The sequence below is a fragment of the Biomphalaria glabrata genome, chromosome 5 (genome assembly GCF_947242115.1).
Source record: "Biomphalaria glabrata chromosome 5, xgBioGlab47.1, whole genome shotgun sequence".
In the NCBI taxonomy this organism is placed as follows: Eukaryota; Metazoa; Mollusca; class Gastropoda; family Planorbidae; genus Biomphalaria; species Biomphalaria glabrata.
In genome coordinates, this window is record NC_074715.1 from 25844799 (window position 1) to 25870029 (window position 25231).

Here is a 25231-nt window from a genome sequence, read left to right on the forward strand (position 1 = left end):
GGCCCCCACCAATTTTTGCTGTAAATTATTAAAGTAAACCATTACAACTTATAATTGAAGGTTCCCGCACCTCCTGAATTTTCAGGATATCTTGGAATCTCCTGAAATTACAAAATTTACGAAATACTCAAGGAAATTGTGATTTTCTGGGATGTCATCCAATCTGGTATACGCAAGTTTTAAAAAAAACGGCATTGTCAGCTTTAAAATGTAAAATGTAATGCAAAGACGAATTTATTTATTTTCTAATACAAAATCTTAATTTTTACATATTATCCTTATCCCTACCCTGACTAAGCCCTGCGCAATCCATTTCGCATAAGACCCTGCCATTGTTAGGGCCGGCCCTGCTACGAACTGTGTAGGAGAAGCTAACCCAAAGTCCAACAGTATTGTATGTCTGTTGTCTTGTCATCAGTCTGAAGGGGAGATCATCTTCTAAAGACGTCTTTTCATCCAAATTGAATCCACTAGTTTGAGTCTGTCTGACCTAAGTTTACACCATTATTAATTAATATGAGAAACAGCGTTGTTGTTTTTTTGTTACGAACGCTTTATATATTATTGTCATTTCCCTTTCAGATTCTCATTGTTCCATCGTGCCACTATGTATAGATCGAGAAGAGGCAGGGGCAGTTACCGGAACAATAATAGCAGCGGGAAACTCCGGCGAATATACGGCTTGTTCGAATGCTCTGAATGTGACAAAGAATGGGAGAGTTCCCACGTCTATTGCAAACCTGGAACTTACGAGGTGAGTACTGTAGCTGCTGTAGCTCTCTCGTGAGACTTATTCATACTGTAGCTGCTTTAGCTCTCTCGTGAGACTTGTTCATACTGTAGCTGTTGTAGCTCTCTCGTGAGACTTGTTCATATTGTAGCGCTGATACAGAGGTTACAAAGGTTTGTAGCTGTTGGTTCTTGGCTAAACGGATAGATTCCACCAAGGTCGTGACGGTTTGACATATTTATGATAGAACTTGAGGGCGTGTCTTGTTAAGGCCTCTGCGCGGTGTTGATTCTTTGAAATATAACTAGTGTAGATCTACGTCTGACTGGAAGTAACACTGAACTCGAACTACTTCAGTAACACCGGCGAAAGGCCGAAACAATCAAAATATGTAGTCGACGCTGATGTTGTTCTACAAATATATTTAATAATCAGAAGGGAATCGTCCGATGTCAGCTATGTCCGTAAATCCGTATATCTATTCTACTGCTCTACAAGAAGCGTCTTCTTTGTAGCGTCACTTAGAGCGTTCTTGTTTTTTAACCCACTTTACGTCATCGTCTCTAAGTAAAACTTAGCCCTATTCCCGAAACAAATAACTAATTCCTAATCATGTCCTAACAGTCTTCTAAGATTTGTTCCGACTTTGCTGAGACATCTTGAAAAAGTTCCTTCTAATATGGTTTAGGGTTGTTTGTTTACCCTTTTTCTAACAAGACTGTCCTCAAGCCATGCAGCAGTTGGGGTGACACGTTGCCTTGACAACAAGTAATTTTATATGTAAGCTGACTTTGTATGGTCGCATAGTAAACAATTAGCCAAGATGTTGTCTTTCCTAATACTGGTTAGTACTGTAACCTTTATTCATTTTAATGCTCCTAATACTGGTTAGTACTGTAACCCTTATTCATTCTAATGCTCCTAATACTGGTTAGTACTGTAACCCTTATTCATTCTAATGCTCCTAATACTGGTTAGTACTGTAACCTTTATTCATTCTAATGCTCCTAATACTGGTTAGTACTGTAACCTTTATTCATTCTAATGCTCCTAATACTGGTTAGTACTGTAACCTTTATTCATTCTAATGCTCCTAATACTGGTTAGTACTGTAACCTTTATTCATTCTAATGCTCCTAATACTGGTTATTACTGTAACCCTTATTCATTCTAATGCTCCTAATACTGGTTAGTACTGTAACCTTTATTCATTCTAATGCTCCTAATACTGGTTAGTACTGTAACCCTTATTCATTCTAATGCTCCTAATACTGGTTAGTACTGTAACCCTTATTCATTCTAATGCTCCTAATACTGCCCTACTGCAGCCTTCTTACAATCATGCGAACACCCACGCGCGCACACACACACACAATTAGTCGTTCTTTACATTCAGAGAGGTTAAGGCTAGCCCGGTGGGCCTCATCTCTTTACATTCAGAGCTGTTAAGGCCAGCCTTGTGCGCCTCATCTCTTTACATTCAGAGAGGTTAAGGCTAGCTCGGTGGGCCTCATCTCTTTACATTCAGAGAGGTTAAGGCTAGCCTTGTGCGCCTCATCTCTTTACATTCAGAGAGGTTAAGGCTAGCTCGGTGGGCCTCATCTCTTTACATTCAGAGAGGTTAAGGCTAGATCGGTGGGCCTCATCTCTTTACATTCAGAGCGGTTAAGGCTAGCCCGGTGGGCCTAATCTCTTTACATTCAGAGCTGTTAAGGCTAGCCCGGTGGGCCTAATCTCTTTACATTCAGAGCTGTTAAGGCCAGCCTTGTGCGCCTCATCTCTTTACATTCAGAGCGGTTAAGGCTAGCCAGGTGCGCCTCATCTCTTTACATTCAGAGAGGTTAAGGCTAGCCTTGTGCGCCTCATCTCTTTACATTCAGAGCGGTTAAGGCTAGCCAGGTGCGCCTCATCTCTTTACATTCAGAGAGGTTAAGGCTAGCCCGGTGCGTCTCATCTCTTTACATTCAGAGAGGTTAAGGCTAGCACGATGCGCCTCATCTCTTTACATTCAGAGAGGTTAAGGCTAGACCGGTGCGCCTCATCTCTTTACATTTTCAGAGAGGTTAAGGCTAGCCCGGTGCGCCTCATCTCTTTACATTCAGAGAGGTTAAGGCTAGCCCGGTGCGTCTCATCTCTTTACATTCAGAGAGGTTAAGGCTAGCACGATGCGCCTCATCTCTTTACATTCAGAGAGGTTAAGGCTAGACCGGTGCGCCTCATCTCTTTACATTCAGAGCGGTTAAGGCTAGCCCGGTGCGCCTCATCTCCTTACATTCAGAGCGGTTAAGGCTAGCCCGGTGCGCCTCATCTCTTTACATTCAGAGAGGTTAAGGCTAGCCCGGTTCGCCTCATCTGGTGGGGGCTTAATCGTCGCTGATAGACACACGCTAAAACCGGCTGTTTTATTGACACATTTTTATTATAAAGCTTTTATCAACTCATTCTCTCAGCCTGTCTATCTGTTGGTATGTCTGTCTGGTAAGAAGTTTCAACATGTTATTTCTCCCACAAGCATTCTCGGATCAAGTTGATACTAAACACAATAATAACATGTACCTGACAAAACTAGAATTAATTTTTTAAAAAAGCAATCCAATTAGTTCATCAATTGTAGGTAATTAATTATTTAATTTTTTTTGGTTTGGTGTCGAACAAGGGAAATATAACTCTTTCTCTCTGTAAGCATTCTCCCACGTCTCGACAGATTTCTTCATTTTGCTCAATACTAGTTCACTCCCCTGTTATAATTAAGCTTCAATAGCTTAGTCCTTTGTTATCAGAAAATGTTTTATTTGGTATAGAATTAAAGGGGAATGCATTCTCCTTTTATAGAACACAAAATAAAGTTTATAAAATTTAATAAGGTCAAATCAACGATGGTATCGTCAATTAAGAGAGAAAGAGCTATTGCACTTGACAATGTAGGGGTATTAGTTTAGTTATTCCCCTTAATACTTTGTCGCTTAAAAGTTTGAAAAATAACAATAGATAGTTATGAAACCTATTTTCATAAGCACTTCGCTGGCACAGTGGGTAGTGTATTGGCTTGATGCCTAGAGTTCGCATTACAGAAGTACAATTTTTTTTATTACATTTAAAAGCTATCACGGTAACCTTCACTCAGATACCTTCTTCTTTCTCCAAACTAAATGATACAATTACAATTAATAACGGTTTAAGCTTTGTATTTTTTTTAAAGTATTGTATATATTTTTCTTGTTTAATATAAAGAATTAAACCAAGGCCAATCCAATTGCTGTCTCTTGTAGGCTGCCTATGGCCAAGAGTGTAGTGAGTGTAATGAGATGTGTTTCCCTCACCGTGTAGAGAGACTCAAGTGTTCTAAATGTGGCCAGACTGTTTGTAGCTGTGAGTCCAGACATATAGACCCTGAAAGAAACCATCGCAGCGATCTATGTGGCCAATGCCAAGCTGGAAAGCCATGCTACTGAGATCTATGTGGCAAATGCCAAGCTGGAAAGCCATGCTACTGAGATCTATGTGGCCAATGCCAAGCTGGAAAGCCATGCTACTGAGATCCATGTGGCAAATGCCAAGCTGGAAAGCCATGCTACTGAGATCTATGTGGCCAATGCCAAGCTGGAAAGCCATGCTACTGAGATCTATGTGGCAAATGCCAAGCTGGAAAGCCATGCTACTGAGATCTATGTGGCCAATGCCAAGCTGGAAAGCCATGCTACTGAGATCTGGGAGCATTTCGTTCAACAGAGACTTACATGGACTATTCCTTGTATATTTTCACTTATTTTTTATGTAATGTATGCCAACGGATGTTCTGTAACCTATAGAAGTGCTGTTGCATTCCCTTAACACTTATTACACTCACATTACATGTAATAAAGCACCACCGTCTTGACTGTATTGTTAAAGCACCACCGTCTTGACTGTATTGTTAAAGCACCACCGTCTTGACTGTATTGTTAAAGCACCACCGTCTTGACTGTATTGTTAAAGCACCACTGTCTTGACTGTATTGTTAAAGCACCACCGTCTTGACTGTATTGTTAAAGCACTACCGTCTTGACTGTATTGTTAAAGCACCACCGTCTTGACTGTATTGTTAAAGCACCACCGTCTTGACTGTATTGTTAAAGCACCACCGTCTTGACTGTATTGTTAAAGCACCGCCGTCTTGACTGTATTGTTAAAGCACCGCCGTCTTGACTGTATTGTTAAAGAATACTCTCTCCACCCAAAAAATACTTGCCTGCAACTTTGTACTATTTATTTAATTTAGTGACATTCTTTAACTTATAAGTTCGAGCGTAGTCAATCTTAATCCCAGTTGGCCTAGCATCGTTTCTAAGCCTCCTACATCTTTCTCGTTGTCCAGGGTTCAAACCCTAACAATACATGCGACTGAGCTCCTTCCACTGAAGCTCTTAAGACTCATTCTGAATAATTAAGTTGGGCGGGACCCTTTACAATGTTGACATCGCTCATAACTGTGCATCGGGTCAACAATAATCGGTCCATATGATGACCCAGCAGGATTTATTTTTAGCTTTTTGGTATTCAGGACACAAAGGAACTTAAAAAGGATTGTTGAGATAACAGTCTTGTGTATGTCATTAAATAAATAGGATTCTTGGAAACTACTTGTCTCCCCTGAAACTAATTCGGATGTTATCATGCATGCTATGAAGAACACTGTTTGAATTAATAGATCTGTGAAAGAAAAGAAAACCTGGTATGTTCAAATGAGGTCACGTCAGATGCAAGTTTGTGTACAGACATATGCACGATAGTCAACTATCACTAGGAGCAATCATTGTGTGTTGGTGATAGTTGACTTTTTGCGCTCGTTAGTAACCAATCATCCTAATCATGACTAATGAAGATCTATAGGTATAAAAGATAAAATATTGTATATGCCAGTGAATAGTAGCAACATATGAACGTAGATCTCGCCCTAGTTGTCAACAATAAGAAGTTCACTTCAATCATGAGGCAGTGAGTTAGCGAGGCAGTGAGTTAGTGAGGCAGTGAGATAGTAAGGCAGTGAGATAGGCTAGTGGCTGGTTTGTCATGTTTTCTCCTTGGTGACACAATACAAATTCATTTATTAAGAGGATTGAAAAGCTTTAAACCTGACACGAGTAGTCGTTCCTATCGTTTACCCCCCCCCCCCCAAACCTAATCAGAAAACGAAATTCGTGCCAAAAGTTTGGTTTCAATTTTTTTTTCCTGACAATTTGGTAAGATTGGAAAGCTGGTGTAACCTTTGACCTTCGAACTATTCAATGTTCACCCAAGAATTTTTTTAAATTCTTCTGCCATTAAAGATATTCCATTTTACACCTGAGTTACATATTGATATTACATCAGACTTACTTGATATGTTGTAGAAGAGATTCAATAAATTCCTATCCCTAATCTATTTCAGTAGAAGAGATTCAATAAATTCCTATCCCTAATCTATTTCAGTAGAAGAGATTCAATAAATTCCTATCCCTAATCTATTTCAGTAGAAGAGATTCAATAAATTCCTATCCCTAATCTATTTCAGTAGAAGAGATTCAATAAATTCCTATCCCTAATCTATTTCAGTAGAAGAGATTCAATAAATTCCTATCCCTAATCTATTTCAAATGACTTTTTGAATAAAATATTGTTCGAGTTCCATGTAGCAATGAGAAATAACTGCCAGTCATTCAAAGCAAATTAATAGGTTAAATATATTATAAATAATGAACTAAGTTTAATATTAAAATATACTTTTTATTAAATGTTTTTTTTTAACCAAGAACTTTGTTTCTTTCTTTGTTTGGATTTCCAAATCCCCGACCTTTCATTGACCTGAATGTTTTGGAGGGTTCCATTCTCGTTGACTATAATAAAGATTCCAGAAGAAAAATGTGTTGTTTTTTAATTTAATGTTGTTTTGAGACATACGAGAATCTAAATACACAGTAACTTTTTAGCAAGTAGTCCTCGGTCTATACCCTCCTCGGTCTAGACTGAATCTAATATACCTCAAGCTCTATCGGTATCTATAAACAGGGCCGGTCTTAGACCACTGCAACCTATGCGGTCACAGTGGGCCCCGCGCTTTCATAGTCCCCGCGCTAATTCTATGTGTAATTATTAATTGTAAAATATATACGAAGAATTCTTTGAAATGTCCTGCACTTATTAAAATCTCCTGAAAACTCATACAAATCTCCTGAAAAATAGACAAAATCGTCTTTGTGTGTGTTATATCAATACGGAAACGCCAATCGTATGCGCGATAAAAAAAGGCGTTGTCAGCTTTCATGTAATACATTGTAATAATCGGACGAATGTCCCCTTTAACCGAATGTTTCAATACCTTATTTACTTTTATAGTCACTGGCATATAAATATGCCATAGGTTGCAAGTTTCGTAAAATAATGAATAAAATGCAGAGCTGAATTTATTTTCTAATACAAAATCTTAATTTTCAAATAATAATAACGGTTGAATATCGACATCCCGGGAAAAAAAAAGGGTTTATCTAAAGGGGGACAACGCCGTACCTAAATATCTATCTATCTATCTATATGTACAAGTCATTTCCCTAATTTGATATCAAACAAAATAATTACAATAATTCATTGACTAATTGAGTATTTTTGTTTATTGATTCATGTCTTGTTAGGTGCAATAAATTATTTTTAGAAGCATCAACTTGATGGAATACTTGAGGGAGAAATAGTGTTAACAATTATTTAAGGGGAATGAACCCAACAAATTTAGCCATACCTTTAAACACTGAAGCATTAGTTTCCCTTGTTAGTATTAAACAAAATAATTAATTACCAGTAATTAATTGTCTGATTGGCTACTGTTTTTTTTCATACATGCCTTTTCTAAGCCTATTAATTATTGTGGGAAGTTTCAACTTGATTCTAGTATGGGTATGGGAGAAAAAAAATGTGTACACACTTTTAACCCGACAGAGTTGATATAAACCTTGTACAAACTAGTTCACAGCGGGAATCTCGTAATGACATTCTTGCGTTCTTTTTAAACTTAGCTAATGAAAAAACGCCCCTTTTTAAAATGAATTTAAATAAAATATTTCATTTTAAATAACACGCATATAATAGATATGCTTTTGAAATAATGCTATTGAATGATAAGATTGTCAAGGAGGCTATGAAATACCTTACAAAGAAACAAGATCATTTTAGATCAACGAGCCACTTTTTCTGGTAATACGCCTATTTGAGATTGAAGACAAGAGAGTTTCTAGCCAAAACTTTAAATTAAGTAAATGCAAAGATGGTAAAGAGGAAAAATAACGACAATGATATAAATAATAATGTTTCTGACCACAGAGCACGATAACACTGCTAATGTCTGGTCCCATAGGACTCGCCACGGAGATGATACCCAGGACACACAGACCGGGACATCACTGACCATCTGCTGTTGTCGTGGGCTTCACACGAGTGGGCAATCAAATAATCTAAGAACTTAAATAATTTAGAGTAGGGAACACTTAGAAACATTGGCTATCAAGACATGAACACATTGGATATCAGGACATGAACACATTGGATTTCAGGACATGAACACATTGGCTATCAGGACATGAACACATTGGCTATCAGGACATGAACACATTGGCTATCAGGACATGAACACATTGGATATCAGGACATGAACACATTGGCTATCAGGACATGAACACATTGGCTATCAGGACATGAACACATTGGCTATCAGGACATGAACACATTGGATATCAGGAAATGAACACATTGGCTATCAGGACATGAACACATTGGCTATCAGGACATGAACACATTGGCTATCAGGACATGAACACATTGGATATCAGGACATGAACACACTGGCTATCAGGACATGAACACATTGGATATCAGGACTAAGACTAAGACTGCTTTATTGATCCTTACGGAAATTTGTTGTGATTACAAGGACTCGTTTCTCATATAAAGACAACACAACAGAAAAATACACATAAATACAACAGACAACATAAAGAGTTCATTCAGCGACTACACACAGGTATCTTGGTGCATTTCATGTTCCCTGATCAATGAGTGGCGGTGATAGAGTCTGACCGAGTGAGGTACGAACGAGTTTTTGTACCGCTCCGTTCTTGTTTTGATTGACAGCAGTCGCCCACTTCGCGACGACCTGGCGTAGTTCTGATGGAGCGGGTGGCCGTTGTCTTCCAAGATTTTTTCGATTTTTCTTAGGCACGTTTGTTCAAAAAGTTCCTTTAAATGTGGTAATGTTGTGAGTGTAATTTTTGATGCTTTTTTAATGATGTTTTCTAGACGTTGCAACAGTTTAGATGAGGCGTTGCCTTGCCAACAACTTATTCCGTATGTTAGCAGATTTTGTACAGTCGCGCCGTAAAATGTCTCAAGGATCTTCTTGTTTAATTTAAAACTGTTGAGTTTGTATAGAAAAAAGAGTCGCTGGGCTGTTTTCTTTGTCAGAGTTCCAAGGTGGTCTTCCCATGAAAGCTTGTTGTTGATGATAACGCCTAGATATTTATATGCCTTTACTTGTTCTATAGATGTAGTGTTTATTTGCAGTTCACGTATAGTTTGTTTTTTCTTTCTAAAATCTATTATAAGTTCTTTAGTTTTTGTTACATTCAGTTCTAGAAAGTTGTCGGTGCACCAGTTTGTAAACTCTTCTATCGAGCTTCGATACTGAGTTTCGTCTCCTGAAATAAGACCGACTATGGCAGTATCATCAGCAAATTTAATGAGTTTAACTGAGTCATAGATGCTTCTTATGTCATTAGTGTAAAGAGTGTATAGTACAGGAGAAAGTACACAACCTTGTGGAGCACCCGTACATAGTACTCGAGTTGACGATTTGGTGTTGTTGACTTTAACATACTGGGGCCGTTGGGTTAAAAAGTTTAGAACCCATGCTTGCAAGTAAGGGCTTACATTTAAGTTACTCAGTTTGTTTATCATTAGATGTGGCTGTATGGTATTGAAAGCCGAGGAGAAATCTACGAAGAGGACTCGTGCATATGTTTTGGGTATATCGAGATGCTTATAAAGCTGGTCCAAAAGCAATAGAATGGCATCCTCAGTTCCTCTAGCTGCTTTGTATGCAAATTGGTGAGGGTCTAGGCTGTTATTGACTTTTGCTACAAGTTGTTTAAGGATATATTTTTCAAAACATTTCATAACAATAGGTGTTAGTGCTACTGGGCGGAAATCATTTAAGCAATCTATTTTTGGTTTCTTAGGCACTGGTATGATTTCTGAAGTTTTCCAGATGTTTGGAATTACGCACGTTTGCAATGACTGGTTAAAGATATGACAGAAGAAAGAAGAAATTTGCTCCGCACATAGCTTGATCAGCTTGCCACTAATTTTGTCTGGTCAACAAGCTTTTGTTACGTCTACTCTTTTAAATAACAATGTCACTTCATCCTCCGTTACAAAATTGACGTAGGGCTCTTGTTTTCCTTTGGACAGAGTGTTGAAAAGTTCTTTGTGTAGATCAACAAAATCTTCTTTGTCAAAACGAGAATAAAAATAATTTAGTTCGTTGGCGAATTTCTCATCATCAGCCACTAAAATTTGTTTTCGTTTTGAGGCGCAGCCCGTTATTTTCTTTAATCCCTCCCAGCATTGTTTTGAGTTGTTCTTGGCAAAGAAATTTTCAATTTTTTCTTTGTATGTTTTTTTCCCCTCAATTATTGCTTTTCTCAGTTTATTTTTAGCATTTATAAACTCTTCGTTGTTTTCTTTTCAGTAATAAGGTGTTTGATTTTTTTGGTCATCCAGGGCTTATTGTTTCCGTAGACTTGTATTGTTTTTGTTGGAATTGTTAACTCCTCGCAGAATGATAGATATGAGGTAACAGTTTCTGTTAGTTCGTTTATGTCTGGACAGTTCTCAATAAAGATTTCCCAGTTAGTTTTCTCAATGCATCCTCGTAGTTTTTCTACAGCCTCTTCAGACCACATCTTGACCGTTTTTATAACTCTCTTTGTAGTTTTAAGATTGGGTTTGTAATTTGGTATAAGATGGAGTAATACATGGTCGGATTCTCCAAGTGGGAACAAACTTTTACATTTGTAAGCCTGCTTAATGTTTACGTAGCATTTGTCGAGCGTTCTGCCCTGCCTTGTGAGGACATGTACATATTGGCTATCAGGACATGAACACATTGGCTATCAGGAAATGAACACATTGGATATCAGGACATGAACACATTGGATATCAGGACATGAACACATTGGCTATCAGGACATGAACACATTGGCTATAAGGACATGAACACATTGGATATCAGGACATGTACATATTGGCTATCAGGACATGAACACATTGGATATCAGGACATGAACACATTGGCTATCAGGACATGAACACATTGGCTATCAGGACATGAACACATTGGCTATCAGGACATGTACATATTGGCTATGAGGACATGTACATATTGGCTATCAGGACATGAACACATTGGCTATCAGGACATGAACACATTGGCTATCAGGACATGTACATATTGGCTATCAGGACATGTACATATTGGCTATCAGGACATGAACACATTGGCTATCAGGACATGTACATATTGTCTATCAGGACATGAACACATTGGCTATCAGGACATGAACACATTGGATATCAGGACATGAACACATTGGATATCAGGACATGAACACATTGGCTATCAGGAAATAAAACACATTGGCTATCAGGACATGTACATATTGGCTATCAAGACATGAACACATTGGATATCAGGACATGTACATATTGGCTATCAGGACATGTACACATTGGCTATCAAGACTTGAACACATTGGCTATCAGGACATGAACACATTGGCTATCAGGACATGAACACATTGGATATCAGGACATGAACACATTGGATATCAGGACATGAACACATTGGCTATCAGGAAATAAAACACATTGGCTATCAGGACATGTACATATTGGCTATCAAGACATGAACACATTGGATATCAGGACATGTACATATTGGCTATCAGGACATGTACACATTGGCTATCAAGACTTGAACACATTGGCTATCAGGACATGAACACATTGGCTATCAGGACATGAACACATTGGCTATCAGGACATGTACACATTGGATATCAAGACATGTACACATTGGATATCAGGACATGTACATATTGGCTATCAGGACATGTACATATTGGCTATCAGGACATGTACACATTGGATATCAAGACATGTACACATTGGATATCAGGACATGAACACATTGGATATCAGGACATGAACACATTGGCTATCAGGACATGAACACATTGGATATCAGGACATGTACATATTGGCTATTAGGACATGTACACACTAGCTATCAGGACCTTCTTACATTGGATATCAATATATATACACACTGGGTCAGACCTAGAAAGTTTAAAACAATGAAGTAAACAGAGGACTAGGTATTTTAAAACAATGAAGTATAAAGAGGACTAGGTATTTTAAAACAATGAAGTATAAAGAGGACTAGGTATTTTAAAACAATGAAGTATAAAGAGGACTAGGTATTTTAAAACAATGAAGTATAAAGAGGACTAGGTATTTTAAAACAATGACGTGTAAAGAGGACTAGGTATTTTAAAACAATGAAGTAAACAGAGGACTAGGTATTTTAAAACAATGAAGTATAAAGAGGACTAGGTATTTTAAAACAATGAAGTATAAAGAGGACTAGGTATTTTAAAACTATAAAGTAAACTGAGCACTAGGTATTTTAAAACAATGAAGTATAAAGAGGACTAGGTATTTTAAAACTATAAAGTAAACTGAGGACTAGGTATTTTAAAACAATGAAGTATAAAGAGGACTAGGTATTTTAAAACAATGAAGTATAAAGAGGACTAGGTATTTTAAAACTATAAAGTAAACTGAGTACTAGGTATTTTAAAACAATGAAGTATAAAGAGGACTAGGTATTTTAAAACGTAAAAAAAATGAAACTGAAACACTGTGAAGTATTTCCTGGAATATTGAGCTTTAGACACGATGAGAAACCTAAAACAAATGTACAACTAGTCATTCTGCCTCTACCTGATCAGTCATTGGTGTGTCACTATCTTCAATGTATTAAACTCTACTCTGTTTTGTTATCAACATGTAAGTCACGCTTTAATATGCTATTTATAGTGCATTATGATCATATACAAATATATATGTATAAAGAAACACATAATCTCTTGAGTTAGATGTAAATCATGTAAATGGCTACATTATTTCTATAGCCCTAAATTTTGAGAACTTCTGTTGATGTTGACAAATAATACTAAATTTACTAACTAATTATTTCTTATCTTCATGTACAAACGGACTGACGTTTGCTTGCATTGAATGGCATGTAAGCCTAATCGTTTGGGATCAAGTTTATACACATAGGATTGGCTCGAAAACAGACTTATTAGTTACGATCAATCCTGTCCTTGACCTTCTGTAATAAATGTATGAATACTAAAACATCTCTGTTCTGACCTAAGCCCAGGTCTAGACACAGCTAAAAAGTCGCATTTCTCTATCAAACCATTGAAGAATGATGTTGTTTTGTTTTTCTGTTTTCACATTAAACTGTGTAGGATGTTTTCTGTGTTTTCAATTGAATGTAATTGTTATCCCACGTATTCTTCCATTTCTAAAATTAACAGAGTGATTAAAAATGTTTCCTAGAAGAGGAAATGGAAATCTCCGTAGGATGTACGGGTATTTCCGTTGCCCAGACTGCAGGAAACAATGTGAGAGCTCTCATGTGTACGGCAAGCCAGGAGAACGTGGGGTTGGTTGTTGTTTTTTTACATTCGCTTTTTTTTTTTTAGAGTTGTGGTCTATACATTGTTTTTGTTGTTGTTCTTTTTTTTTTTTTACTATATATTATTTTTATGTCGTGTTATTTTATTTTATTTTTTGCTTTATGAACTGCTGGGTTTGTTTTTTTTGTTTGTTTAAAGTTACGAGTATTTCTAAGAAAGAAATAGTTGTGTTTATTGCTTGGTGTAGTTTTGAGTCCTAGATGTAAAGATCAAGTGCTGGGCTCTAACTTTCAGAAACAGGCCACAACTTGACGAGAACATTCAACATGCAAATGTTTGGGACACGCTCCAATGGTCATCTCTCGAAAAGTCAAATTGGCCAATCGTTGTACAGGCCGCACAATGCGCTCGTGAATCACCGCCGAAACTGATTTCTGAGAGACTTTGACTTCTTTCAACACCAATTTAATTACGTGTCGTTTTTAAGCATTGATTGGCAACTTTAAACATTAGGCTGAACGTATTAATTGTTTTTAAGCATTTTGGTAATTAAGATCATTAGGAAATACAATTCCAGTTTCGTTTCTGCTTGTGTCTCTTCAAAATACCCTAAAAACCAAATGAAGACTAACGAGGTTACAATATATACAAAATAATTTAATGTCATTGATAGGGGGAGAACCCTTTTGTTACAAAGCATTGCAATATGTTTAAAGGCTTTCTTACTATTGTTATTTTCAATCCGATGTTTGGTTTGGTTTTACTTTTCATTCCTATTCCTAGCTCAGTGACAGTTGTTATGGTACGTTTAGGGTGTTAGATTCATTCAGTTGGTTACCGGTCGCTTCATCCTCGGTCACTTCATCCCCGGTCACTTCCTCCCCCGTCATTTCATCCCCCGGTCATTTCATCCCCAATAAAATATTTTTCTCTTTCATTATTTAATTGTGCTGTTAAGGAAGGCTTTGGCTTTAAGTTCTCATTTCATCTAATTTATAAATTTGATTATGAAGAATGCTTTTTGATATTTTTTGACATGTTATTAATGTGTTTATAGTGTTTCCTCTTCCACTTTGCACTCTTGATGAGAAATCTTATAATATATTGTACATCTGGGTGTGTACTTAGCCACAGCGCTTCTATTGGATGTGGGGGGTGTAATATTATATTATCCTGCGCATGACTTAGGCCTAATGATCAAAAGCCGAGGTTTGGTGGAAGTAGAGAAAAATCATTTGAGAGATAGAAGTGCGATTAGAATAATTATGACCGTGCCGCTGATAACTTATCATCAAAGGCCAAGGTGTAGTGCAAGTAGTGGAAATGTTTTAAGAGATAGAAGTGTGATTAGAATAATTATGACCGTGCCGCTGATAACTTATCATCAAAGGCCAAGGTGTGGTGCAAGTAGTGGAAATGTTTTAAGAGATAGAAGTGCGATTAGAATAATTATGACCGTGCCGCTGATAACTTATCATCAAAGGCCAAGGTGTAGTGCAAGTAGTGGAAATGTTTTAAGAGATAGAAGTGTGATTAGAATAATTATGACCGTGCCGCTGATAACTTATCATCAAAGGCCAAGGTGTAGTGCAAGTAGTGGAAATGTTTTAAGAGATAGAAGTGTGATTAGAATACTTATGACCGTGCCGCTGATAACTTATCATCAAAGGCCAAGGTGTAGTGCAAGTAGTGGAAATGTTTTAAGAGATAGAAGTGTGATTAGAATACTTATGACCGTGCCGCTGATAACTTATCATCAAAGGCCAAGGTGTAGTGCAAGTAGTGGAAATGTTTTAAGAGATAGAAGTGTGATTAGAATACTTATGACCGTGCCGCTGATAACTTATCATCAAAGGCCAAGGTGTAGTGCAAGTAGTGGAAATGTTTTAAGAGATAGAAGTGTGATTAGAATACTTATGACCGTGCCGCTGATAACTTATCATCAAAGGCCAAGGTGTAGTGCAAGTAGTGGAAATGTTTTAAGAGATAGAAGTGTGATTAGAATACTTATGACCGTGCCGCTGATAACTTATCATCAAAGGCCAAGGTGTAGTGCAAGTAGTGGAAATGTTTTAAGAGATAGAAGTGTGATTAGAATACTTATGACCGTGCCGCTGATCATCAAAGGCCAAGGCGTGGTGCAAGTAGTGGAAATGTTTTAAGAGATAGAAGTGTGATTAGAATACTTATGACCGTGCCGCTGATAACTTATCATCAAAGGCCAAGGCGTGGTGCAAGTAGTGGAAATGTTTTAAGAGATAGAAGTGTGATTAGAATACTTATGACCGTGCCGCTGATAACTTATCATCAAAGGCCAAGGCGTGGTGCAAGTAGTGGAAATGTTTTAAGAGATAGAAGTGTGATTAGAATAATTATGACCGTGCCGCTGATCATCAAAGGCCAAGGCGTGGTGCAAGTAGTGGAAATGTTTTAAGAGATAGAAGTGTGATTAGAATAATTATGACCGTGCCGCTGATCATCAAAGGCCAAGGCGTGGTGCAAGTAGTGGAAATGTTTTAAGAGATAGAAGTGTGATTAGAATACCTATGACCGTGCCGCTGATCATCAAAGGCCAAGGCGTGGTGCAAGTAGTGGAAATGTTTTAAGAGATAGAAGTGTGATTAGAATACTTATGACCGTGCCGCTGATCATCAAAGGCCAAGGCGTGGTGCAAGTAGTGGAAATGTTTTAAGAGATAGAAGTGTGATTAGAATACTTATGACCGTGCCGCTGATCATCAAAGGCCAAGGCGTGGTGCAAGTAGTGGAAATGTTTTAAGAGATAGAAGTGTGATTAGAATACTTATGACCGTGCCGCTGATCATCGAAGGCCAAGGCGTGGTGCAAGTAGTGGAAATGTTTTAAGAGATAGAAGTGTGATTAGAATACTTATGACCGTGCCGCTGATCATCAAAGGCCAAGGCGTGGTGCAAGTAGTGGAAATGTTTTAAGAGATAGAAGTGTGATTAGAATACTTATGACCGTGCCGCTGATCATCAAAGGCCAAGGCGTGGTGCAAGTAGTGGAAATGTTTTAAGAGATAGAAGTGTGATTAGAATACTTATGACCGTGCCGCTGATCATCGAAGGCCAAGGCGTGGTGCAAGTAGTGGAAATGTTTTAAGAGATAGAAGTGTGATTAGAATACTTATGACCGTGCCGCTGATCATCAAAGGCCAAGGCGTGGTGCAAGTAGTGGAAATGTTTTAAGAGATAGAAGTGTGATTAGAATACTTATGACCGTGCCGCTGATCATCAAAGGCCAAGGCGTGGTGCAAGTAGTGGAAATGTTTTAAGAGATAGAAGTGTGATTAGAATACTTATGACCGTGCCGCTGATCATCAAAGGCCAAGGCGTGGTGCAAGTAGTGGAAATGTTTTAAGAGATAGAAGTGTGATTAGAATAATTATGACCGTGCCGCTGATCATCAAAGGCCAAGGCGTGGTGCAAGTAGTGGAAATGTTTTAAGAGATAGAAGTGTGATTAGAATACTTATGACCGTGCCGCTGATCATCAAAAGCCAAGGCGTGGTGCAAGTAGTGGAAATGTTTTAAGAGATAGAAGTGTGATTAGAATACTTATGACCGTGCCGCTGATCATCAAAGGCCAAGGCGTGGTGCAAGTAGTGGAAATGTTTTAAGAGATAGAAGTGTGATTAGAATACTTATGACCGTGCCGCTGATCATCAAAAGCCAAGGCGTGGTGCAAGTAGTGGAAATGTTTTAAGAGATAGAAGTGTGATTAGAATACTTATGACCGTGCCGCTGATAACTTATCATCAAAGGCCAAGGTGTAGTGCAAGTAGTGGAAATGTTTTAAGAGATAGAAGTGTGATTAGAATACTTATGACCGTGCCGCTGATAACTTATCATCAAAGGCCAAGGTGTAGTGCAAGTAGTGGAAATGTTTTAAGAGATAGAAGTGTGATTAGAATACTTATGACCGTGCCGCTGATAACTTATCATCAAAGGCCAAGGTGTAGTGCAAGTAGTGGAAATGTTTTAAGAGATAGAAGTGTGATTAGAATACTTATGACCGTGCCGCTGATAACTTATCATCAAAGGCCAAGGTGTAGTGCAAGTAGTGGAAATGTTTTAAGAGATAGAAGTGTGATTAGAATACTTATGACCGTGCCGCTGATCATCAAAGGCCAAGGCGTGGTGCAAGTAGTGGAAATGTTTTAAGAGATAGAAGTGTGATTAGAATACTTATGACCGTGCCGCTGATCATCAAAAGCCAAGGCGTGGTGCAAGTAGTGGAAATGTTTTAAGAGATAGAAGTGTGATTAGAATACTTATGACCGTGCCGCTGATAACTTATCATCAAAGGCCAAGGCGTGGTGCAAGTAGTGGAAATGTTTTAAGAGATAGAAGTGTGATTAGAATACTTATGACCGTGCCGCTGATCATCAAAGGCCAAGGCGTGGTGCAAGTAGTGGAAATGTTTTAAGAGATAGAAGTGTGATTAGAATACTTATGACCGTGCCGCTGATCATCAAAAGCCAAGGCGTGGTGCAAGTAGTGGAAATGTTTTAAGAGATAGAAGTGTGATTAGAATACTTATGACCGTGCCGCTGATCATCAAAGGCCAAGGCGTGGTGCAAGTAGTGGAAATGTTTTAAGAGATAGAAGTGTGATTAGAATACTTATGACCGTGCCGCTGATCATCAAAGGCCAAGGCGTGGTGCAAGTAGTGGAAATGTTTTAAGAGATAGAAGTGTGATTAGAATACCTATGACCGTGCCGCTGATCATCAAAGGCCAAGGCGTGGTGCAAGTAGTGGAAATGTTTTAAGAGATAGAAGTGTGATTAGAATACTTATGACCGTGCCGCTGATCATCAAAGGCCAAGGCGTGGTGCAAGTAGTGGAAATGTTTTAAGAGATAGAAGTGTGATTAGAATACTTATGACCGTGCCGCTGATCATCAAAGGCCAAGGCGTGGTGCAAGTAGTGGAAATGTTTTAAGAGATAGAAGTGTGATTAGAATACTTATGACCGTGCCGCTGATCATCAAAGGCCAAGGCGTGGTGCAAGTAGTGGAAATGTTTTAAGAGATAGAAGTGTGATTAGAATACTTATGACCGTGCCGCTGATCATCAAAGGCCAAGGCGTGGTGCAAGTAGTGGAAATGTTTTAAGAGATAGAAGTGTGATTAGAATAATTATGACCGTGCCGCTGCTAGTAGTGGTGGATGTACGACCATGTTTCACTTGAGTTTATTTTTCAATCGCTCTTTCTTGAAAATGAAATAATAGTCTAGAAATCTAGTTCTAGCCTAGATCACAATTCTAGTCTGAATTTTAGTTCTAGATTTTAGTTCTATCGATTATATTTCTATTTCTGTCTATATCAAGTCTAGATCCAGATCAAGAACTAGTCTAGAGATCTAGCCTAGATGTAGATCTAGATCTAGACTATATCTAGAAATAGTCTAGAAATCTAGATTCTAGATATATTCTATATTCTGGATCTAGTCTAGACCTATTAAGTAAATAGAGCGATTATTATCAGGATTAGTAGGCCTACTAGTGGGTAATAGTGTATATTAGGCCTAAACTGTTCGCATGGGAAACCTGTTTAGTTGTGCGGACTCATTTTTTTTATTTCCTACTACGTCTACTCCAATATATTAATCGAAACTGTTGGGAAGAAGTGGGTATCTAGGAGCAGTGGCGTCATGGGGGGGGGGGCGGCGGTCCGCACCGGTCGACACCATTTTGGGGGTGACAACCAAGTTGGCAAAATTATCCCTTGGCAAAAGCAAACACATTGAAAAAGATAATAATAAAATCTCGAGACATATCTTGGAGCAGTGGCGTCACTAGGGGGAGGAGTGTAAGGGGTGCGGTCCGCACCGGTCAACACCATTTTGGGAGTGACAACCAAGTTGGCAAAATTATCACTTGGCAAAAGCAAACACATTGAAAAAGATAATAATAAAATCTCGAGACATATCTTGGAGCAGTGGCGTCACTAGGGGGAGGAGTGTAAGGGGTGCGGTCCGCACCGGTCGACACCATTTTGGGGGTGACAACCAAGTTGGAAAAATTATAACTTGGTAAAAGCAGACACATGGGAAAATGTAATAATAAAATCTCTAGATATATGGTCAAATATGCCTAGACACATCTAGATGGTTGTATAAGTGTAAATGACACAGCACAACGTTATACCACTTCTGTCTTAAAGTAAAACAAAGGAAACCTGTTCATATGATGTTAAATCCGTTTGTAATTTTAATTAAATATTATTGTAAAATTTGCAATAACATTTGAATAAATATAATAAACATTGGGGTTTTACATTTGAGTAAAAATCAATAAAAGTAGGTAATCAGCTCACTGTATTGGTTCAACAAGAACTAGCTAGCAATAGTGTTTATTGTATCATATTTCAAGAAAGTTGATGGAGAGGGGTGACATCCTGAGCTACCGCACTAGATGCGACACTGTATCGGGAGGTTTCCATGCTGATGTTATGTGAACACTTAACGCTACTCTACTTATTCCAGAAGAGTTAGAAGAGTCTTATCAAAGACATGTTGCACTGTTTGCTTTTATGTGAAAAAAACGCCAAATTTTTACAATTTCTTGAAACGATCAAAACAAGACTTTGGCTTGAATATATTTCTCGTCCATTGGTGAATTTGATTGGGGCCGCCTCTGAGTTTGTGTGATAACACAAACTCTCATCACACAAACTCTCTTTGCAATCTTGTTAATTTTAATTTTGTTCTTATCTAATGTGTTACACTTTTTGTCATTTAAATAAAAAATGAATATATTAAATATTGTTCATTTAATGATTTCTACAATTACTATTTGTTAGATAAAATGATCAGATGATGAAAATAACAGGTGATGAAATGACCGGGAATGAAATGACCAGGGGATGAAATGACCGGGGAAGGAAATGACCGGGGATGAAATGACCGGGGATGAAGTGACCGGGAACCATTCAGGTGCTATGGTATGTTTCGGGTGTTAGATTCATTTAGGTGCTATGGTACGTCTCGGGTGTTAGATTCATTCAGTTGCTATGGTAAGTTTCGGGTGTTAGATTCATTCAGTGACTATGGTACGTCTTGGGTGTTAGATTCATTCAGGTGCTATGGTACTTCTCGGGTGTTAGATTCATTCAGTTGCTATGGTACGTTTCGGGTGTTAGATTCATTCAGTTGCTATGGTACGTTTTGGGTGTTAGATTCATTCAGTTGCTATGGTACGTTTCGGGTGTTAGATTCATTCAGTTGCTATGGTACGTTTCGGGTGTTAGATTCATTCAGTTGCTATGGTACGTCTCGGATGTTAGATTCATTCAGTGGCTATGGTACTTCTCGGGTGTTAGATTCATTCAGTTGTGCACATCTGACTCTAACTCTAGTACTAAATCTTCTTATTCTCCCCAGGCCGCCTATGGACAAGAGTGTAAAGACTGTCGTATTATGTGCATGCCTTACCGTCTAGAAAATATCAAGTGCTCACAATGTGGTCAAACAGATTGTGAATGTGAGAGAAGGCATGTTGACCCCAACAAGAACCACCGCAGTGACCTGTGTGGCAAGTGTAAAGCTGGTTTGAAATGTGGATTTCGAAGAAACTGATCGTGGTCTTAATACTGTGGTGTAACTTACATACCAAAGGGTGCAACTTACATACCAAAGGGTGCAACTTACATACCGTTTTTTGGTGTAACTTATATACCACGTAGTGTAACTTATATACCATGTGGTATAGCTTATAAACCATACATACCATGTATCATCTTATTCCAATGTCCACTTTCAGACTTTCTACATTCAAAAGATAACCTTAGTGTCATTGCAATAGACTATATTTATACAGAGAGAAAGGAGAGAGAGAGAGAGACAAACATATATATATGTGTACCAACCAGAATGTTAATTCTTTATTTTATTTTGTATTGAATTCCATTGTGTCACACAATTGTCCAGTGTAAGCTATACAATGTTTAAAGTACAGTTTTTCAGATTTAAAAGAGGTGATCGCGAATGAAATTCATATTTTCTATTCCTACTATTGACTTACACTGTTTAACATTCTCCTCGTGGGAAAAGGTTGGTTTGACAATCTGGAGATGCCTGAAACTGTCACCAAAGTCTATAGTGTTACACTAATATTTTTTTTTAATGACGATTAGATCATTTACAATCAAATAGGATCCGATCTAATCTGAATCAGTTCCAATCCAATACGATCCGATCTAATCTGAATCAGTTTCGATCTGATAAGATCCAATCTAATCTGAATCAGTTCCGATCAGATAAAATCCAATCTAATCTGAATCAGTTCCGATCCAATTTTATTAGCACGTAACGTTTTTTCTTTTAATTATATATTTAATCATTTTTCATTCTTTTATTTGCTTAAATAGAATTCAACAGTTTGAAAAAAAAAGGGTTATGAAGGCTATCAAAAAAATCAATTTACTGTATTCAATATATAGGTCTGAGATGCAATTATTTGAGTGAAGTACACTTTGATCTTATCTAACATTAGTGAACCTTAGTGAACTGTGTACATAAACACCATTTACTATTACTGATTGACTATTTCGAATTGAACCTATTCACTATGAACATGTACATACGATTGATCTAATTCATGTATATGTCTTACCTGCCTACTGCTTCGTAACTATGTTTAATGTATCTAGATATATGGCCCTGATTTTTGTAGTTCTTCCCTTTATAATAAGCTTTGTTGTTGTTTTCTAAAAAAAGATATTTTATTATATTGTTTGCTTCTCTTTTTCACTGCATTGTACAATAGTGTCTCGAAGGTACCGCTATATATATATTGTATAGTTTTGATCTGAACTAAATGACTGATATGGTCTCATAGAATTAGATCTAAATTGCTAACGTCAATATGACTTTTTGTAGTAAATATCCTTTGTGACCATTTATAATTGATAGAATTTTTTTATTAAAAATTCATCGTAATACCTGCAGCCAATAATTTAAAAAAAATTAGCAATGTTCTTGTTCTCATGTTAATGTTTTTTTTAATGTTTTTAGCCGCTATTGGTTTCATGTGGTCTGTCTGTCTGTCCGTCCGCACAAACTAGAAAAGATGGAAAATACGATATCATGATATTTTAGATCTTTAAAAATTCTGATGCAACGCCTTTTTTTCTGACCTATACACGGATCTTGATAACAGCTTAAACGATTTTCCTATAAATTTGACAGTTGATGTATATCTCTGAGAAAAGAATTGCTTGCTAATTGGCCACATAAGGAAAACTCTAATTGACCGTTATAATTTTTTGAAATATTATCTTCTACATTAAATTTGGTTAGCAACAATTTGGGCACCGTCTTGTAAGTCTGACTCTTGAAGTCTGTCATTACAATTGTACATACTCTGAGTACATTTCCACGTTCACCTAACATGGAGTCTTGTTTTCGTGGTGAGGGGGCCATTGGGACGGGGTAAAAATATTCCTTTTTTTTTTATCTCTCATTTCCATGAGTTATTTAGTGTACAATAAAGAGTCATACGAAAATGCAGCTGATTTTTAAAGGAGGAATTGTTTATAAAAATTTTAAAAAGTTTTATGTCACTTGTTTTGTTTGTCTATTTATATTTTTGATTGTAAAAAATAGAGTTTAGGTGCATTGAAGTGTTCTAATTATATTTCCATCGTCAGATTAAATCGATGTAGGGCAATTATTGATAAGAAGATATTTCAATAGGTCAATATCATTCGTTTAGGGTCATAGTTCGCGGACGTGTTCCGTAATATGCTGTTAACATTTTATGAATGATGATAGCGACCAAAGTAAAACAATTAGTAGGAATGGGTTCAATCTTTGTCTAGAGTGTGTAAAGTATTAAAATAATTGGTACTGTCTCTAGAGTATTCCTTTCAGTAATACACTATGTATACAGATGTGTGTTGACTAGCTCAGAATTCATTAGACCAGTTGGACTTTCAATTTCATACATGACGTAATATTTCCAACAAAAAATCTGACGCAATAAGATTACAAGATGACGTGATCAAACAGCGCCTAGCACTGTGTAGACATTAACTGCAGAGACGTTCTGTGTCTTTACATGTGTCACTTGTCCTCTCTCAAGGATACTTTATTTATGGTCGTTATGGCTACCGCAGTACCAAAAGGGAACCAATACAACGAAGTCAATTATTGTGGATTGTATCAATGCCAAATGTGCAACAAGTTTTGGAAAAGCACCAGAATTAAATTAGATCCCATTACATTGGAGGTAAAATATTTTTCTGAAATTCATAGCTAGAAATCTACATTTGAGTGTTTAAAAATACATTTCGCTTTATATAAGAAATCCTTAGATTTATTTTTTCAGCAAAACTCAGAGTATTGTAATAAACTAAAAAGAAAATAGCATTGTACTTAATTGTTAGAATTAATGGCACTGTCTTCCATTCCGAAGATAAAGGATGAGTGCAGTGTTTCCCATGACAACGAAAACCCAGATGCAACCGACATATTTTCTCGTTTTTTTCTCTGGTTTTTCTTTAAGTCTCAAATGTGTGTCCCACAGCCTGTTTGGAAGCTTTCAGGGGTCATCTGCTGCCAGCTACTTTCCTCTATGCCAGTGAGGGCGAAATGGCAACCTGAATTGATCTTTATAGCGCTTACGGGGTCACCTCTGTTACTCTGTCCTTGAAGCTGCCAAAGAAGATCGCCTTTGGCATGCGGTCATCTCTCATGCAGAATAGGTTCCCAACCAGCCGCGCAGCTGTCAAAAGGCTGATTGGAGTTTATGTACAATTATGCATAGCAAAATGTAATGCAATATTTAGATAAATAGTTTTATATAATTAAAAAATTTATTCATTTTAAAGTCATCGTGCACAAACTATACAAGTCCAGACCAAAGTCAAAAATGTTTTGTTCATTTCAGTTCAATGACAAACAAAGATGTCGGCGTTGTCACAATTTCTACAAGCCTTACAAAGTGGAACTCTTCAAATGCAAAAGGTGCGGAAAAGTGCTTAAAAAATGCCAGTGTGAATCTACTGTTAATAGTGCAATCTCTTCTGATGGAAAACCCAACTACAAGAAGCACGCAAACACGACCTTTGGGGAAAGTGAAAATAGTCATGGCAGCCAGCATTTCGAAAAGTGTTTTAATCAGACGACAAAGTCATTTGAAATGAAACAAGACTTGAACCCGAGCTCGTCAACCAACAGTAAAAAGCGCAAGACTGGGGGCTTAGCGTCCGTTCCCATAATTCCCTCTTCTCATCGGAAAAAAAATGGAGCAGTTAATAATCAGGAGAAAGTTGAGGACATGAGCGAAGAGTTGTATGATGAAACTGAAGAGTTGTATGATGAAACTGAAGATTTGTATGATGAAACTGAAGAGTCAGAAGAAGATGAAAGTGAAGAGTCAGAGGAAGAAGTTGACTTTATAGAGGAGGATGACTTTGACTTAATGTATAAAGTGTAAACAAGACTGTTACAAAGAGTAGACAAATGCCTTCCAAGCCAAAAAAAAAATATTTATAAAACTGACTGTTCTTGTATATTATCCCTGGCAGAGACACAATATCAGCTTTGAGAACGAATTACATTTGCTAAAGCTGATTTATAAGGCTAAATATCTTAATAATTAATTACATGAATGATTCAAAATTGAATTGAAAAGGTTTTTTTGGTTCTATTTTTATTGTTCATTGTACCTATGACAATGTCAGTTATTTATCGCTACGTTACTC

General features: G+C 37.4%; 1 protein-coding gene across 4 annotated transcripts; it reads left to right on the top strand.

The window, feature by feature from the left end:
• Positions 1 to 582: 582 nt before the first annotated feature.
• On the top strand, positions 583 to 25153 carry LOC106068168 (uncharacterized). 4 transcript variants are annotated; one of them, XM_056029040.1, is made up of 4 exons: positions 12713 to 12859; positions 13399 to 13526; positions 20907 to 23754; positions 24415 to 25153. In XM_056029040.1, exons 3-4 carry the CDS (start codon positions 23584 to 23586, stop codon positions 24961 to 24963), a joined length of 720 nt encoding a protein of 239 aa, XP_055885015.1. In that variant the 5' UTR covers positions 12713 to 12859; positions 13399 to 13526; positions 20907 to 23583; the 3' UTR covers positions 24964 to 25153. The 4 variants fall into 4 exon arrangements, with proteins under 4 accessions (XP_013082932.2, XP_055885016.1, XP_055885015.1 ...); XM_056029042.1 differs by lacking the exon at positions 13399 to 13526 and adding an exon at positions 20327 to 20467 and having other exon boundaries at positions 12731 to 12859; XM_013227478.2 differs by lacking the exons at positions 12713 to 12859; positions 13399 to 13526 and adding an exon at positions 583 to 754.
• The last annotated feature ends 78 nt before the right edge of the window (positions 25154 to 25231 follow it).

Excerpts from the sequence above, each read along its gene's own strand:
- LOC106068168 (XM_013227478.2), top strand. The coding sequence starts at position 23,584 with ATGTGTCACTTGTCCTCTCTCAAGGATACTTTATTTATGGTCGTTATG. Across the intron at positions 23,755-24,414 it reads TAGATCCCATTACATTGGAG|TTCAATGACAAACAAAGATG; the intron begins GTAAAATATTTT and ends TGTTCATTTCAG.